Source organism: Papilio polytes, unplaced genomic scaffold, assembly GCF_000836215.1.
Source record: "Papilio polytes unplaced genomic scaffold, Ppol_1.0 DF824269.1, whole genome shotgun sequence".
Classification (NCBI taxonomy): Eukaryota; Metazoa; Arthropoda; class Insecta; order Lepidoptera; family Papilionidae; genus Papilio; species Papilio polytes.
The window spans coordinates 2,758,678-2,774,242 of NW_013524935.1; the positions used below are offsets into that span (position 1 = coordinate 2,758,678).

At 33.7% G+C, this 15,565-nt stretch overlaps 1 protein-coding gene across 1 annotated transcript in view; it reads right to left on the minus strand.

Moving 5' to 3' along the window:
• Window positions 1-15,565, minus strand: part of LOC106108157 (tetratricopeptide repeat protein 28) — a 49,704-nt gene that overhangs the window by 16,925 nt on the left and 17,214 nt on the right. Inside the window, exons 3-7 of the mRNA XM_013289253.1 lie at window positions 13,187-13,356; window positions 12,837-12,940; window positions 11,839-12,041; window positions 9,006-9,103; window positions 5,058-5,283 (exon numbers count right to left, since the gene is read on the minus strand). Of these exons, the coding sequence (XP_013144707.1) occupies window positions 5,058-5,283; window positions 9,006-9,103; window positions 11,839-12,041; window positions 12,837-12,940; window positions 13,187-13,356 (801 nt within the window). The remainder of the gene's footprint in view (window positions 1-5,057; window positions 5,284-9,005; window positions 9,104-11,838; window positions 12,042-12,836; window positions 12,941-13,186; window positions 13,357-15,565) is intronic.

Here is a 15,565-nt window from a genome sequence, read left to right on the forward strand (position 1 = left end):
GAATGCAAGTATTTGGTAACCCAGAAATAAATTATATAATTGTAGTGGAATCAAGGAGGTCTTAATGTATTAGATACTTCTAAAACCATACTGTAAGTCGGATCATAATTAATCAAATGTAAAAAAAATACGAATTAGGTAATTTTAATCTTTATTTTTACTATATATAGTTCTTTTTTTCTATTTAGAGGAAGTGATAGCACTCATTAATGAAAAAACAAACTATATACATATATTAGACGAGATATCTTGATACGAGACCTCAATATGATTGTAAGTAGTACACAAGACAAGCTAATTTATGATCTCTGACAGTGTAATTATGATTTATATTACCTTTCCAGCGGACTGGTTCTAGCGATCATGTTAGATAGGTAGATGAATGAATTAAATGTGTATACCAGTACGTATGTTGTAGAAGGAAAATAGTTGCAAGAAGATACTTTTGTTGCAACTTCTTCTTCTTCTGAGGCACTACAGCCGCGTGTGGGCCTGGGCCTGGTCCAGTAAACTTCTCCACTTCTGTCTATTTTGGGCCTTTTGCTTCCAGCCCTTGACGCCGATGTTCTTAAGATCGCGTTCGACTTCGTCTAGCCATCTAAGTTTCGGCCTACCACGCGCTCTACGTCCATCCGGCTTATTTTCCAACAGGCGTTTGTTGCAACTGCCTTTGTTAAATTCTAACTACGAAGAAGAAGCTCACTTACTAAAGAGGAGTACAACTTGACCGTTTTAATTTCAATGCACTTCGTTTTTACCACATCTATAGTAATGTTAATCATACTAGTCATACTAATATTTTAAATATGAAAGTTTAGATGGATGGATGGATGTTTGTTAGTCTAAACTGCTGAACGGATCTCAATGAAATTTGACACCGATGTAGAAGATAGTCTGGAAGAACATAAAAGCTACTTGGTTTTGTTTTTTTTAATAACAAGCGGACGGAGTCGAGGGCGAAAGCTAGTAATATTATAAAATGCGGAAGTTTAAATGGTTGGATGGATGTTTTTTAGAGTTTGTAGCCTAAAAAGCTGAACGGATCTAGATAAATTTTGACATAGATGTAGAGGATAGTCTGGAAATACGCACAGTCTACACTTTTGTTATTTCTGTGTTTTATTATTATTTCCACCTGGATGGAGTCGCGGGCGAAAGCTAGTTATTTGTAATTACAATAATTAACAATATTGGAATCCGCATTATAAAAACAATAATCGTAAGTCTTACGTAATGCTATCCAGTATAAAATCCACATACGCTATTAGTAACTATGGAAACCGGTCAGGAATCAATAAGTAAAAAACTATTCTATTTACATCTGATATATTATTAATACGTTTTTAATCTATTCAAGCTCGCATAAGCTCGCTGCTTACTAACTTTAGCATGTCATTAATGTCCGATAAATTCCCGCATCTTTTATTATAGGTAAAATATTGGTGTTTAGTTTATGTTACTGGCAAATCGTGTACGTCGCCCGTTTGGAAATTGCCTTAAAACAGAATCACAGCTAATGTCACCTACATTAGCTGTGATTCTGTGGAGTTAATAAAGAGTTGCGGACTTCCGGGCGCTGAAACTAATGGTTATATGTATGAAAAATGTTTGCGTTTACCGAAATATTATAAATTTATAAGGCGTCATATTGTCAAAGAATTTGGAGTCTTAACTAGTATGTTGGGAAAATTGGAAACGAGCGGAGTTTACGCTTTTCCGGTGACATCTCGGAGGTAACATCATGCGGTGTAAAGCGATCTGTGGCGCCTTAACTTTGCTTCGACTTACTTTGATATATCGATTCACCTTTTGAATACATTACACCAATAATTTACCGGTTGCACGTCCTTTAATGTACGTAATTATATCGAGGTGTAATAAATCTATGTTATCTACATTAACACCGATGTAATTACGAGATAGACTTAGAAGCCATCCTGCGCCAGTATGGACTATAATCTTTAATACAGGGTGTTCATAAATTATTAATGCAATTTCTTTTTTCATAACACTCAATAGGCAAAGATAAAATTTAACTCGCAGTCAAAGCGGTAGTAGAAATATATGGACATTTTTAGTGATATTCCACTTGTCAAATCATTGTTACCTATGTTTTTTTCAAAGAAATCATTTTTATACAAGTCTTCCGTGATATTCTCAGATTTTAAGAAAGTAAATATATGGATCCGTATCATAGAAATGCGGATTAAAACCGGAGGCGGATTTCCTTTATAAAAAGCTATACATTCCTGGTACTAGATCGCGAAACGAAGTGATTACTGAGTCGAGTTCTCACATTACAGGCTACGGGCGAATTCCGCCGCCATTTCGCGGTTATTTCAAAACGACCACCGAGTTTTTGTTACCCGCCGTTCGTCCGTAACAACCAAAGTAAATAATTTTTACGACTATTTGTTTGTTCGATTGTTTTGTCGTGTTGGTGCTCGCGTTTTAACTTGCACACTATTTGTTTATTTTATTTTTTATGACATTCAGTTGTACGATCGTGTTTGCCGGCAGAAATATTTGAAAGGTTTAAAAGGACTATTGGTTGATGAATGAAATGTTGAATTAAAATACAAACAACGCCCGACAAACGCTTTAAAAAACAACTGAAGTATAATAACAATTTGAATTCAACATCGTTAAAATAAGCGTAATACGCGATCAAGATAAAACGAGCCGGTGATCGTGCGTTAAGCAGACTGCAGTAAAAGCAGCAAGTAAATGTTGCCGCACTAACACATTAGCATAATGTGTCAGTCGGTTAACTTTGAGACCTAAAGTGTTGCTTTACTTTGGCATTTTAGTTGTACGCTACATATTTCACACGAGGGCACAGAAACGCAGAGCAGTAGACAGCCCTGTGCTGCTGTTCATCCTCGCTGCAAAGGTACTTTATTGTCTATTGCTCTGCCATATTGATCCGCCTTCGTGTAAACGTAGCATAAAGATAGAGAGGGGTAAAGTATTACGATTGCGACAACCTTTTTACGTGTAAAAGCGATCTTCTATTCAAGATAATTGCTTTGCGTGTATAAGAAACGGTGTTTACTCTGTCAAAGTTCACATACTTAAGTTTTCAGAGTTCAACATGGCAGTACAGCTGATTTCACTCACAGTGATGTCACATCATGTTTTATGATACAAATATTTGTGGTTAATGTGCTCAGTGTGCACACAGCCTTATTGTACATCTACGTTCCATGATAATATAAGAAACATTGCAAACAAATCTGCTAAGACCATTAAACGGCCACGAATATTCAGGATGCCTAAAAACGTGCTGGGAACTCTCGTTGCACGGCTACAGACGTAAGGAATTATTTTTAATGTGTAAACGTGAGGTGCAGCATGTTTATTTGCGAACGTCTGGCGAACTAAAAAGAACATGAACAAAGAATTTTGGGTTCTTTTGTATGCGCTGAAATTAAGTTATCTGATTAAAGCCACCACACGACTTACTTTTTCAGAAAAAGTTCCTTATTTTTTTAATATTTTAACATGGTTTACAAATTGCAACTTATTTTAGCCAGTTTTTATTTTACATTGAGTAATTTACAAATAGTAAACTTTTAAGACGAAGGGCCCTAGTTAGAGCTTAAAGTTCACTTAAAATAACCATTTTTAGAATATACTCAAAAGCATTCTGAGCCGATATACTTTTGTATTTATAACAATATTTATCCTGCATAGTTATTTTAAACTAGTCACTAAAGAAATCTCATAGTATGATAACTTTAAAACAAATTAGTATCATTTAACTTAATTTTTGGCATCCAATTGCATTTACATCAGCTACAAAGACAAGAAATCTGTGTAAACTGTTTTTTATTATTTTATATTATTTTTCCAACAAAAAGCTGTTCAATCGAAAAGACTGTATTAACAAATTTACTCCCTCTGACAACTTTGTTGATCTTAACCAGTATGAATACAGGTTCAGAGCAATGTGCAAACTAGTAAGTAATATTTCACACGTGGGCGGCGCAGGCCTGTCCACAATGGTTGGTGCGGACAATGACAATTTCAGTCAAGGTAAACGACGCTGAATGTCACTTTGATTTTCAATTGTTTATAATTAATGTGTTCCTAATATTGCATAGACTTGTCTCTACGGTGGCGATGATCAAAAAGTTGTGTGTTTTAGTTTATTTATCGTTAGTTATTCAACTAAATCGTACGAATATAATTAACCTTCTAAAATTAGCTATCTATTGAATACATTAACAGGATTGCTGTTATTTATAAATATTAAAAAGCGGTGACAAATGCGCCTTTGTTCTTTTTATTCTACATAGATGTATAAAAAAAATTGAGAGATTTTTTTAAATAACTAGCTTTTGCCCGCGACTCCGTCTGCGTGGAATTAAAAAAACAAACGCAAGTCAACGCTAGCCTATGTGTTCTTACAGACTATGTTCCACATCTTTGCCAAATGTCATCCAGCTCCGTTCAGCTGTTTAGGCTACAAACTTTAACAAACATCCATCTATCAAACTTTCGTATTTATAATATTAGGAAGTATTTCAGTATAAGAAAATGTTCCATAAATCCTTATTTCTAGTCGTGAGTTATAAATCATCGTCACAATCATAACAAACAATAAATCATTGATAGTAACCAATTAACAGTATCTGTGTACTGCAACAATTCCATATCCCGTTTTGCCGTCTAAGTAAAAACTTTTGATAAAACTAATTGCGAATTCTCCACAATCTTACTTTACTAGTTCTAAAGAAAGCTGTGTATAGGATAATACGCGTAACGGAATAACAAGTATATTTGAATTATTAATTTTATTCATAATCGGTTTTACGATGTACGACGATTTTGAACATTTTATCCTATACGATGAAGTCATCAGAATAAAAGTAACAAATAAGAAAACATTTAAGATTTTAACGTGTGCTAAATCGTTGCTTTATCCCAATATGTTAATTACGATATCGTCCAGTATGAGTAGCTGCATGAGGAAAATATCATCACGCAATTATAAGAACAAATTATCTCAGTTATCCAAAACACTACAATTAAAATACAAAACTATAACAAACCTTGCATTTCATAGCCAACACAAGTTGGTACCTATGCGCAGTCAACGCGTCCTTGTATGACCCTTGGCTGAAGTAAGCCGCGCCCAAGTTGCCGTGCGCGCGGCACTCGCCTGCTGTATCTCCTAGGGATTTAGCAACAGCCAGGTCTTGTTGCATGTAGTTGATAGCGGCGTCTAATTGACTGAGCGCCCAATGAGCTGATGATAACGCGCTGAATACTGAACCCCTGCGAACAGAACATTTTATGTATTTGTATTTTTGGAAATACGAACATCGTATGACATTGATATCGAGATAAGTCAATATGAACCATTCGCTAGAGTAGAACCTGTATTGAGAAAGTAACCTCGATTACGTTCAATTTTAACAAAAAAATCTGCATCTATTCGTATATCTTAGTTAGTCTAGACTCATTCATACCACGTCAACACGTTTGTCTCACAAAGTAAGAGACAATGCACAAATTTTTGACTGCGAGATGAAAAAGACAAACAACAAAGGGACCGCCCGCGGCTTCCAGCGAGGCCGGTTCTCGTAAAGCGATTAAAGGGCGATGATAAATATTTTAATTCGAGTGCCAGCTAATGAATCACTTCGTGAAGTAATTTGAAATATCACTCCACACGTTCGCAATGAAATTACATATTTTATGAATGCACTAGCTTTCGCCAACGACTCCGTCCACGTGGAATTAAATAAAAACAAAACTAAGTAGCTTTTGTGTTCTTTCAGACTTCCATACCAAATTTCATCGAAATTCGTACAGCCGTTTAGGCTACAAACTCTAACAAACATCCAGCCATCCATCTAAACTTTCGCATTTATAATGTTAGTATGTAGTATGATTGGTATGATTATTTAAACTTACGATAAACAAGTACTCAATAGTAAAATTTTCATGATTACTTAAAGGATTGCTACGAAACCACTGAACAATAAATATGACGATTTCGCAATCAAACAACGTCAATTAACTGTTATCTGCAGTCTATACTTTACTTTTACTACAATAGTAATATAGTTATCTGATGTTTTGTACGTTAAAGAGATTTTATCAATTCAATAGCGTCCCATACCCATACCGAATTGATACCTCGCCTAGCTTCTCAGTTTCACTTATCTGTGTTACTTCTTTTATTGTTTGTCGTCAGTCAATTGTTATCTACGTAGATAACAATCGAAAAAATAAATGTCCTTTAAATGTGTTCTCCACAGGGGCGGATTAGGGATGTGCTGGTACTGCTCGATTACGTTATTATCGATAAATTTCGGAAACATCTGATTAAAATAAAGTTAATATTATCTTCTAGATCGTTTCCATTAAAATTAAACTTATCGATGCAAAGGATTAACTACATTTCCTTTAAAACGTTTAAAAAATAACAACCGTCGTTTAATCTCCAATCAATATTCGATAAATTGCCTAGAAAAAATACCTTCAATAATTAATGAATAATCAAAAACAAGAATTAAGTCCATTAGATATGTGTTGCGTTAAATATATTATCGATAACTTGCACATCCCTAAGAAAAATCGGTTACGTATCGATACGGTTTCAATCCATCAAAGGGCGATAAGATCGGATCGAGGTGTGGGTTTCACGCGGGCCCTTATTCGCTGGTCACCGCGGCGACAATTTTGGGACCCGTCGAAGTGTTTAATGCGCTAAGTGGGCGCGTATTTAAATGGACCCCATTGTACGGGGCTGTATTAAGGCATTCAATAATGTTGCCGTCGTGTTCACTTTGTATTTTAATTATTTAAGTCTTCGCTTAAGAGTTAAATAAGCGATACGGGATCAGAAAGAAAACAAATGAACTCGAACCTTAATTAAATAAGACTTTATTATAATTGTACTATTTATCAATTTATTTATTATTACTCTGTGCGTAAGGCTAAAACAATGTTCATATAAAATGGTACATAAGGACCATAAATGTTACAAGCTATTCCTATCCGGCCAAATATTCAACCCTTTATCAGTTTAGCTGCTTTATGAGGCTATTAGGAGCACCGTTAATGACCTCACAGTTTCATTGGTTAGCGCCTCGCGGCCTATAATATCTTATTAAGTTAGCGATCAATGGAAAGGCCTATAAAATTTGAGATAACATTAAGTCCAACGAATTCTCGCACAAACAGCTTTTGCTTGTATTTTCAGCTTAGTATTCTCGTTTAAGTCTAGATTTACAGTGCCATTGATGCAACTGTAACCTCTAAAGGTTAAGTTACGATGAAGTTAAAATTTTAAATTAAGATTTATAATAAGAGATTTCAATTAGTTAATAGTTACTGAAATTTGAACTTGTAACTACGATGTAAATATCTTATATATATAAAAGAAAGTGGTGTTAGTTTCGCTATTTATAACTCAAGAACGGTTTTACCGATATGGCTGAAAATTGGTAAGGAGGTAGCTTAGAGTCAGGAGACCGGACATACTTATACCGTTAAAGAATGGATGTTTCTCTCTCTCGATGAAATTTGGCATATATGTAGGGCATAGTCTGGAATAATACAAAGGCCATTTGCTTTTGTTTTTTTTTTTAAAGTCCACGCGGAAAGAGTCGCAGGCGAACGCTAGGTTTATATATTTTCGGTAATATCTGTAATTTTAGTATAACTAAGTATTTAGTTGTTATTAAATTTATTCATTGAAAATCGAATGAATTGCATCAAAGTTTAATTATCACCTGTTAGCACACAAAAAGCTCCTTGTAAGGAACTGCCATAAAGCTCCGATAATTGATGACTTAATTATGTTGATTTATATTCGAATACAGCGCGCTATTCTGTATTTAATACTTTACATTTCGATTCACACTTTGGATCGTGCGCGAAAAGCCAGGGCTGCTTAATGTGTCGCAAATGCAGAAACAAATCAATATTTTAACATTAACTAATTACTTTACCGTTTTTACTGCGATATACAAGGTATTAGAATTTTAACCTTTACTAAATACGTAAAGTACAAAATTACTCGGTAAAGCTAGTAAGTAGCTTTTCATAAAAAAAACTTAATTATTTTTAATTTAAAACAGTAAGTTTGGTTTATCTGTAATGTAGTATGAGCTGTTGCTCGCAAATTCGCAAAAAAATATAATAAATATAGCCTACGTTATTCACAGATAAAAAACCTTTTTATTGGTAAAAATATTTTTAATCGGCCCAGTAGTTTTTGCGTGATTCAAATACATATAATAATCCAAAATCCATATCTTCCCTCTCTATAATATTAGTATAGATTTATATTAAAAAATTTTAGCTCACCTTTATAAACATACATATAATAAAATCCAAAAACATTTGAAAAAACACTTATTTGAAAAAAATCGTAGCTGTTTTGTAAACTAGAAGCCCTGTCCTAATAAGAGTAAGACAAACAGCTCCCAAGCAACGTTATCCAGCTTCATTAATGGCTTGGAGTTATTATTTTTAATCACCGCTCGTATGTAACGAGTTGACAGTGGAATAATTTATATGTACTTAAGGATACGGTTATCTTTGGCGGAATTTCGACGTTTTGATTTATATTAAGCCGAGTCGGGAATAAAGGCAGTACAGAGAGGAATATCCACCGTATCAATTTAATGAGCGTTGCAGATATATGAAAGAAATTTTATTGATAGAAATGCAATCTTTTAAATAAAGTAGTGACATCCCAGTATAATTTTATTTATTAATTTTAAATATAGGTTAGTTTTAGTGGCAATAGGTGTTGATACACTAACATTATAAAGAAGAAATATTTGTATTTTTGTATGTATTATAATAACACAAAAACTACTGGGCAGATTTTAAAAATTCTTTTACCGTTGGAATGGTAATCTTTGAGTAACATATTTTTTTTATAATTTTCGAATTTCACGCGGACGAAGTCGCGAGTAACAGCTAACGCATTTTTGAAGTAATCTTTAAAATTAAGATAAGTTAATTATTTAAATTACCTTAGTTTTAGGGAACATGACCCTATCCTGAGCGCCGCTTCCAGTACGGTCACCGCAGCCTGGTACTGTCCAGCGGCCAGCAGTTCTTGTCCCACCACCTGTGAAATATCTTTATTATTATACCATAATCTTATTATCCGTAAAATTGTAAAATAAATTGCATTTCATGTAAATAGAATTTTTACCACGGTTATATTAACCTTGCTGGTTTTAAAATATAATTTGAAATACTTAAAATAGTTCATGTAAAACCTTCTTCTTAGACATTTCGTGCACGTCTTGAAATGCAATTAAAAAACAATTCTTATCTTAAAGAATTCTATCTTATCCAATATAATTCTATTCAGAGTACATTTATGTAAATTTCAGTAATGTAAATTAATAGGGGAACACCTTTTCAAACAATTTAGTAGGATTTAAATAACAATAAACATTTTAAATTGAAATAATTGTCATTCGATTTACGATAATGATTTTCTCTTAGCAATTTCATTGATTATTTAGTAGTTATGATACGGTTTTTAAATTCTGAATTGATTAAAAAAGACGTAATATGTCGATATAAAATAAGATGATGAAACTTTTCACACTAATGTCACAAATATGCAACACAATTGTAGGTCTAATTTGGTCCTTCGAGTCAATCTTTCGTTATATATTATTTGTGCTTCAATAAGATGTCATTTTGTCCGTCCATCTCGTCTCTGTTATAATGAACTGAGATGAGAATTTGAGTATCATTCGCTAACGCAAAAAAAACTGCAACGAATTTTTAAGAACTCATCTTTCGATGCTTTGATCGACGCCGTGAAGCATTTAAAGAGATTTGGGCGTTTCTCTGTTTCAAGAAATGTGTTGGTAGATATATAGCTACATTTCTTTATGTATTTGGAACACCCATTGCGAGACATATATCGTAATAGGTTTATAAATGCTTTTTTCAGTTTTTTTTTTAAATAGATAGTATATAGATGGCCAGTTCGATCTCCTTAGGAGATAGTAAGTAAGATATTTGGTACTTACTATAAAAAGAAGTTGTACAAGTATTAATTCAAGAAATTCAAACCTTATTTGTTGAGAAAAATTTTGATATAATAAACAATATGGTTCTCGACTACCTTTTGAATGTAAAGATGTAACAATTCCTCAAATTATAAGTGTGTAACTGTTACAGTGAATAAGGGTCAATTTGTTTTACAATAATCCAAACATATTATTCAATTTAGCGTCTCGTTAATGTCGGCCAGTTTCTTTGTCTACGACGCCATGTCTACGTTGCCGATCAACTGTCCCGCAGATTGTATGTAAATGCGATGGGGGTTCGCGTATTTATGGCTCTTTGATCACTCAGTCCCATTGTCCGAACTAACTGCCGCCAAAAAATACCCAGACGTCGGACAGGGAGCGAGCGGCGTATGCAAATTCAACAGACCAGTGTAGGTCTTTTACGTTCTCGCATACCGAGATCCGATTAACATTTAAGGAACTTTATAGTATCGATTATTTTTTATATCGTTAATTGTTTAATACAAGTATGATATTTAAACTCTACCATACATAGTCATCTCTACTTATATGTACGATTATTATAATACTATTATTCTTTTTATTTATTTATACATGTAAAGGGAATTAGTCGAACGCGAATATATGTCCCCATAGGTCTATTAAACAAACATTCAAATTATTATGTTAAAAATATTCCATGAAAAATATAAAAATGCCGTCTCGCTTCCCCTAAAAAAATGTATTGGATGTCGTGTAAAATTAACTAGATTTTTCTATCTAGTCTATAATAAAGTCTTAGCAATTACACGGTACTATCATTTCGAAATAAAACTACTTACTATTTATCTAAACCAAAGCAAACCTCTTGAAAATGACGTATGTTAATTTGTAGATTAAATTTTAAAAAGATTTAAAACATGAATTTCTTTCTCCATAAAAGCTTCGAGTTTACTGTAGATTATGGTTAAACTAGCTTTCGCCTGCGACTCCATCCGCGTGCAATTAAAAAAAAACAAAAGTGAGTATATGTTCTTCTAGACTATTCTCTACATCTATACCAAATTTGATCGAAAACCGTGCAGCCGTTTAGGCTACAAACTTTAATAAACATCCATCGATCTAAACTTTCGCATTTATAATATTAATTAAGTATATGATATTTTAGACAATCTAATAAACATAATACAATGTTTGTTTAACATACAAGGTGTGTAACAATCATTATTTCGGTTATAAAGTACATTGCACTACGTACAGCGTCCGGAGTATTGGGTATCAGATACTCGGCTCTCAGGAAATCAGAAGCCGGCTGTTTAAATAACTTTAAATTCGACAGACTCGCGATCATTTCCTACCAATTTAAATAAATGAAGCGTATTTTTTTACATTTAATATGGAAGTAGTACTACATTACGTATTCAGATGTCATTATACAAAATTATACAATTTAAATGATATTTATGCTAAGTTATTTTATTAAATTACATAAATATATTTAATACCATGGACTCCGGTTGAATATTTCGACTATACCATTATCTGGTGTATAATATTTAAACAATTTAATTGCAGTAAATACGAAATAAAGAAAGGCAACAAATTTCACGCTTTAAAGTCTTGGTAAACCTTTACAATCTTTAATAATAATGGTCAAACAAATACCATAAATTCCGGATAATAATCATTAAATACTGTTTTTATGTCATTTGAGTTCATTGCATTGAAGAGTTCTAGATGGATCTTATCACTGCTTGTAAAATATATATTAATAACATGACTAGTCAACTTGTTCTATATTAAATAAGCAATTAAAACACAAACCTACCGAAATTAATACGAATGGCGATTGATCTAACTTCATAGCCTCCAGCTGCCTGAAGGTAGGTTCCAGTGTGACCCGCAGAGGGGATTTAAGGGAGGCTTCCACCAGTGCGGCGAGCAGCTGCCTTGATGTAGGCTCCACACCCAGTCCCGAGCTGAACGCGGCCAGCGCCTCCCCATGACGACCCAGGCATTGTAGAGCAACACCTGGTTCAAATAAATATAATTAAATAATTCAATTGTAAAAAAAACCTGATGCTAATAATGATAAAGAATAGAAGTTCAAAATAACTACGAAATTTTAAATAAATAACTGTGAATTGTTTCGTGATAAAGGCAACATAAATTTGTATATTCCAAATGTAATATTACAAAACCAGAAAATATAAAGTCCTATTATAAATGATTTAAACACACATTAAAATTATTAACTGCAATTTAAATTTATCGTACGCCAACGTAAGACAAATGTGTAGAACGTCTAAGCACGCAAGAAAAGTGAAAGTATGCCTATTGACAATTTGCAGTAGAAAAGCGGAAAACGCAACCCATATGCAATAGCATGCATTTCAATTGCATCAGAATACTGTTTAATTATTCCAATCATTGAATACTTGGTGATATTTATTCTCATTATCATAGTTGATTAACTTTCAAAGAGAAAATAGCTTCCTTGGTTGCACAGATTATTAATTTAACGATTAAAAGATAAAAAAAAGATGTGCATTAAATGTTTATCCCTCATCATGACGTCACCTTTTGGACAGACACTTTTTAATTAACATGTCTTCAAATTCATTCAACTTTTACACTTTTGTTTTATTTTATAACAAAATGTACAAAATAACTTCATGTATCCAAGTAGCAGTTTAGATCGTCGCCTTTTATTTCTTTTGAGGGATTTTTATGCGACAAATATTTAATAGTTGACATAGAAACTCTTTGAAATAAAAACTCTGTTTTGCTTTTATTAAAGTTAATAAATTAAATGCTACTGTTTACCTTGTCTGTAGTAAGCCTTCGGCCAGTTAGGACACAGCTCTCGCGCTCGTGTCGCATCTTGCAGTGCCGCTGCAAACTGACCTTGCTTCAAACGAGCTGCAGACCTATATCATAGAAGATACAGATCAAAATCATTTGTCGTTTACAAGTATTGGATACAAACTAACACAATTCTAAAGAGCAAATATTTACGTTTGTCTTTGTAAGAAAAAAGGAAATAGGTGTTCCATGAGTCAGAGAAATAGAATTTTAGGTTAGCTATACACGAAATATGCGAAGTATTCAAATATGTTTTGATAATTAGTCATAGTTTAAGAAGTACGTTTTACAAATTGCGTAATATCCATTACCTGTTACTATATAGAATGTGGTTGGCGGGGTCTAGTGTCAACGCATCAGTGTATAGTGCAACAGCTGTTGAGAAGTCGCCAGCTTGGCATGCCGCGTTAGAGGCGCGTACTTTTTCAACAAAGAGAGCTCTGGAGGCCGCCCCCAGAGACGCAGAGCCGGTTGGCTCTACCTGCAAACGAATTAACATATCAAGATCTGAATAGTAAAGTAAGCAGAGATAGAATGATAAAGAAAGATAGAGACTTAGTAAGCCATGGAAAGAAGTAGAACGGATGGTCAATTGAACAAAAGGATGTTGGAATGGACTAACAGAAGATAGACTTGTCATATGATAAATCAATCTGGTCGTAGTTTTAAGAGTAAGTTGGCATAATAGCAGCACACTTCATGGCAATTGGCGGCCTTAATCTAAATCCTTAAATTTAAACGTGTTTTACGTAGAATCTTTCATTATTACAAGCAGAACTCTCGTGCGTGTAAATGCCGTGGAGTTTTCTTGCTTACCGCAATTAGCCTCGAATTCGACGAGCAATAAAAGGTTTTGATTTTAATTGGTTCGGACATTTATGATCGTGTTGATTTAATGTTTTATTCCTTTATTGATGATTTCACTGACCAAACTGGATGTAAATTGGAGAGTAGCGTGTGAGTTTGTATAGCACAAATTTAGTTTACATTTAGTAAGTTTCTACAAGAATATCAATAAAAAAAATTTTAAAGTCGCGTTAGAATTTCTAATAATGTTTAAAAGTAATTCTTTTGCATTTCAACACAAAATACTCTCGAATCCTTAGCCATTTTCCAAGAAACTGTATAATAAAACCTTTCATAAATATTTACAAATCAAAATGTCCTGTGTTGCCATAACAAAGGCATAAAGGGCTCCAGGGCCCGGCTCATAATAAGTAGGCAATAAAAAGACAATGTCGACGTGCTACTGAATTCCGAGGCCCTCAAAAACCGGTCAACGATTGACTTCTGTTCGTGTGCCACTGCTTCTATATTTTTTGTGTCACACTCCTAGCGATCTGATGACAGGTTTAATATCAACAGATTATACAGACTTCATTTGTTTTTTTTTTCATGCAATTTAATCCTTATTCATATTTTTATAACGTCCTGGTCCAGGTAAATGAGAAAACTGATTGAAACACGTACATGAGGCTTGGTAATTGCGGACGTAGATGGTCCATGTTGGTCCACTCTTTGGCGATTTATACCAAGAGCGGGAGAGAATGTAAAGAACAAAAACTGATTTTTATAAAAAAAGCATCAATGAAGTCTATAAAACGCTAGTACAGAACTTTAAGAATCGATATGAATCGGTTTGAAGAGTGACCAACTTGGTTGCAATTTACAAAGAGTAAATATCGGCAGAAGCGAAAAGAAAATTTCTTCTCACATAAAGTAAATGTTATAGCTTTAATCCTACTATATTAGTTCATTGTACAAGTCTTAGGACTTTCAAATCGCTGTATTCAAAGTGGAAAGTTATCCATTTAATACAAACGCCGACGTATTTGGAACTTATGCGAGAATGGAAATACTCTAACACCAAATGCGGTTCACTCTTATCCATATTAAGCGAAGTACTTTAAAAATAAAGGTCCACGTCTAAATTTGAAAGGGCGTGAGGCGTTACCACCTGCGCTATCTAGCGGACCGCATCGGAAGCGAGATTATTTTTTTTCTCACGAACCGCATTCTCTTACCATACCATTAAACATCCAGTCAAATGACTGTACGTCTTGTGCGTAGTACATCGCCGCGTCGCATTATCCTGTCTGAATGTCTGCTCCAAGTAACAACGTAATGTATTGCGTGAGACTTTTAAATGTCGTATTCGTGTTTTTGTATTGACTGTTCATAAATAAGCGATAAATACGCATTTTTACCTTCAACCTGTTGCTACATTTTGGTATCAATACGACTTTAAGGTTGGTTGTAAGTGTTAAAGCCATACTGCTTCAGGAAATTATTTTAAACTCGGCAGCATATGCGAAATTATACAAAAGCTGACACCATTACTAACTTAAATGCAGCTTAATTAGGTCAGAGCAAACAAATCTAGTAAGATTTCCCCAATATCACTTATTATCTTTATTAGTGACAGAATTTCATCTCGATAGAGACTTTGATAGAGGCTTGATAAATAAAAATGTGAAAGAAGAAAGTAAATTGCATCGGTCTTGCGGTTGACTTAGAAAATCGATTAGGCTTAGACTCTGCTATTCTAGAGCAATGATGGCATTCCTAATATTTCTTAACATAGAATACAATATAACCGTGACAAAGATGTTAAAGAAACAAATAATTATAATAAGAATCTGAAAACTTCTTGGTGTAAAATATTACATTGAAATTCACCAACATGGTAA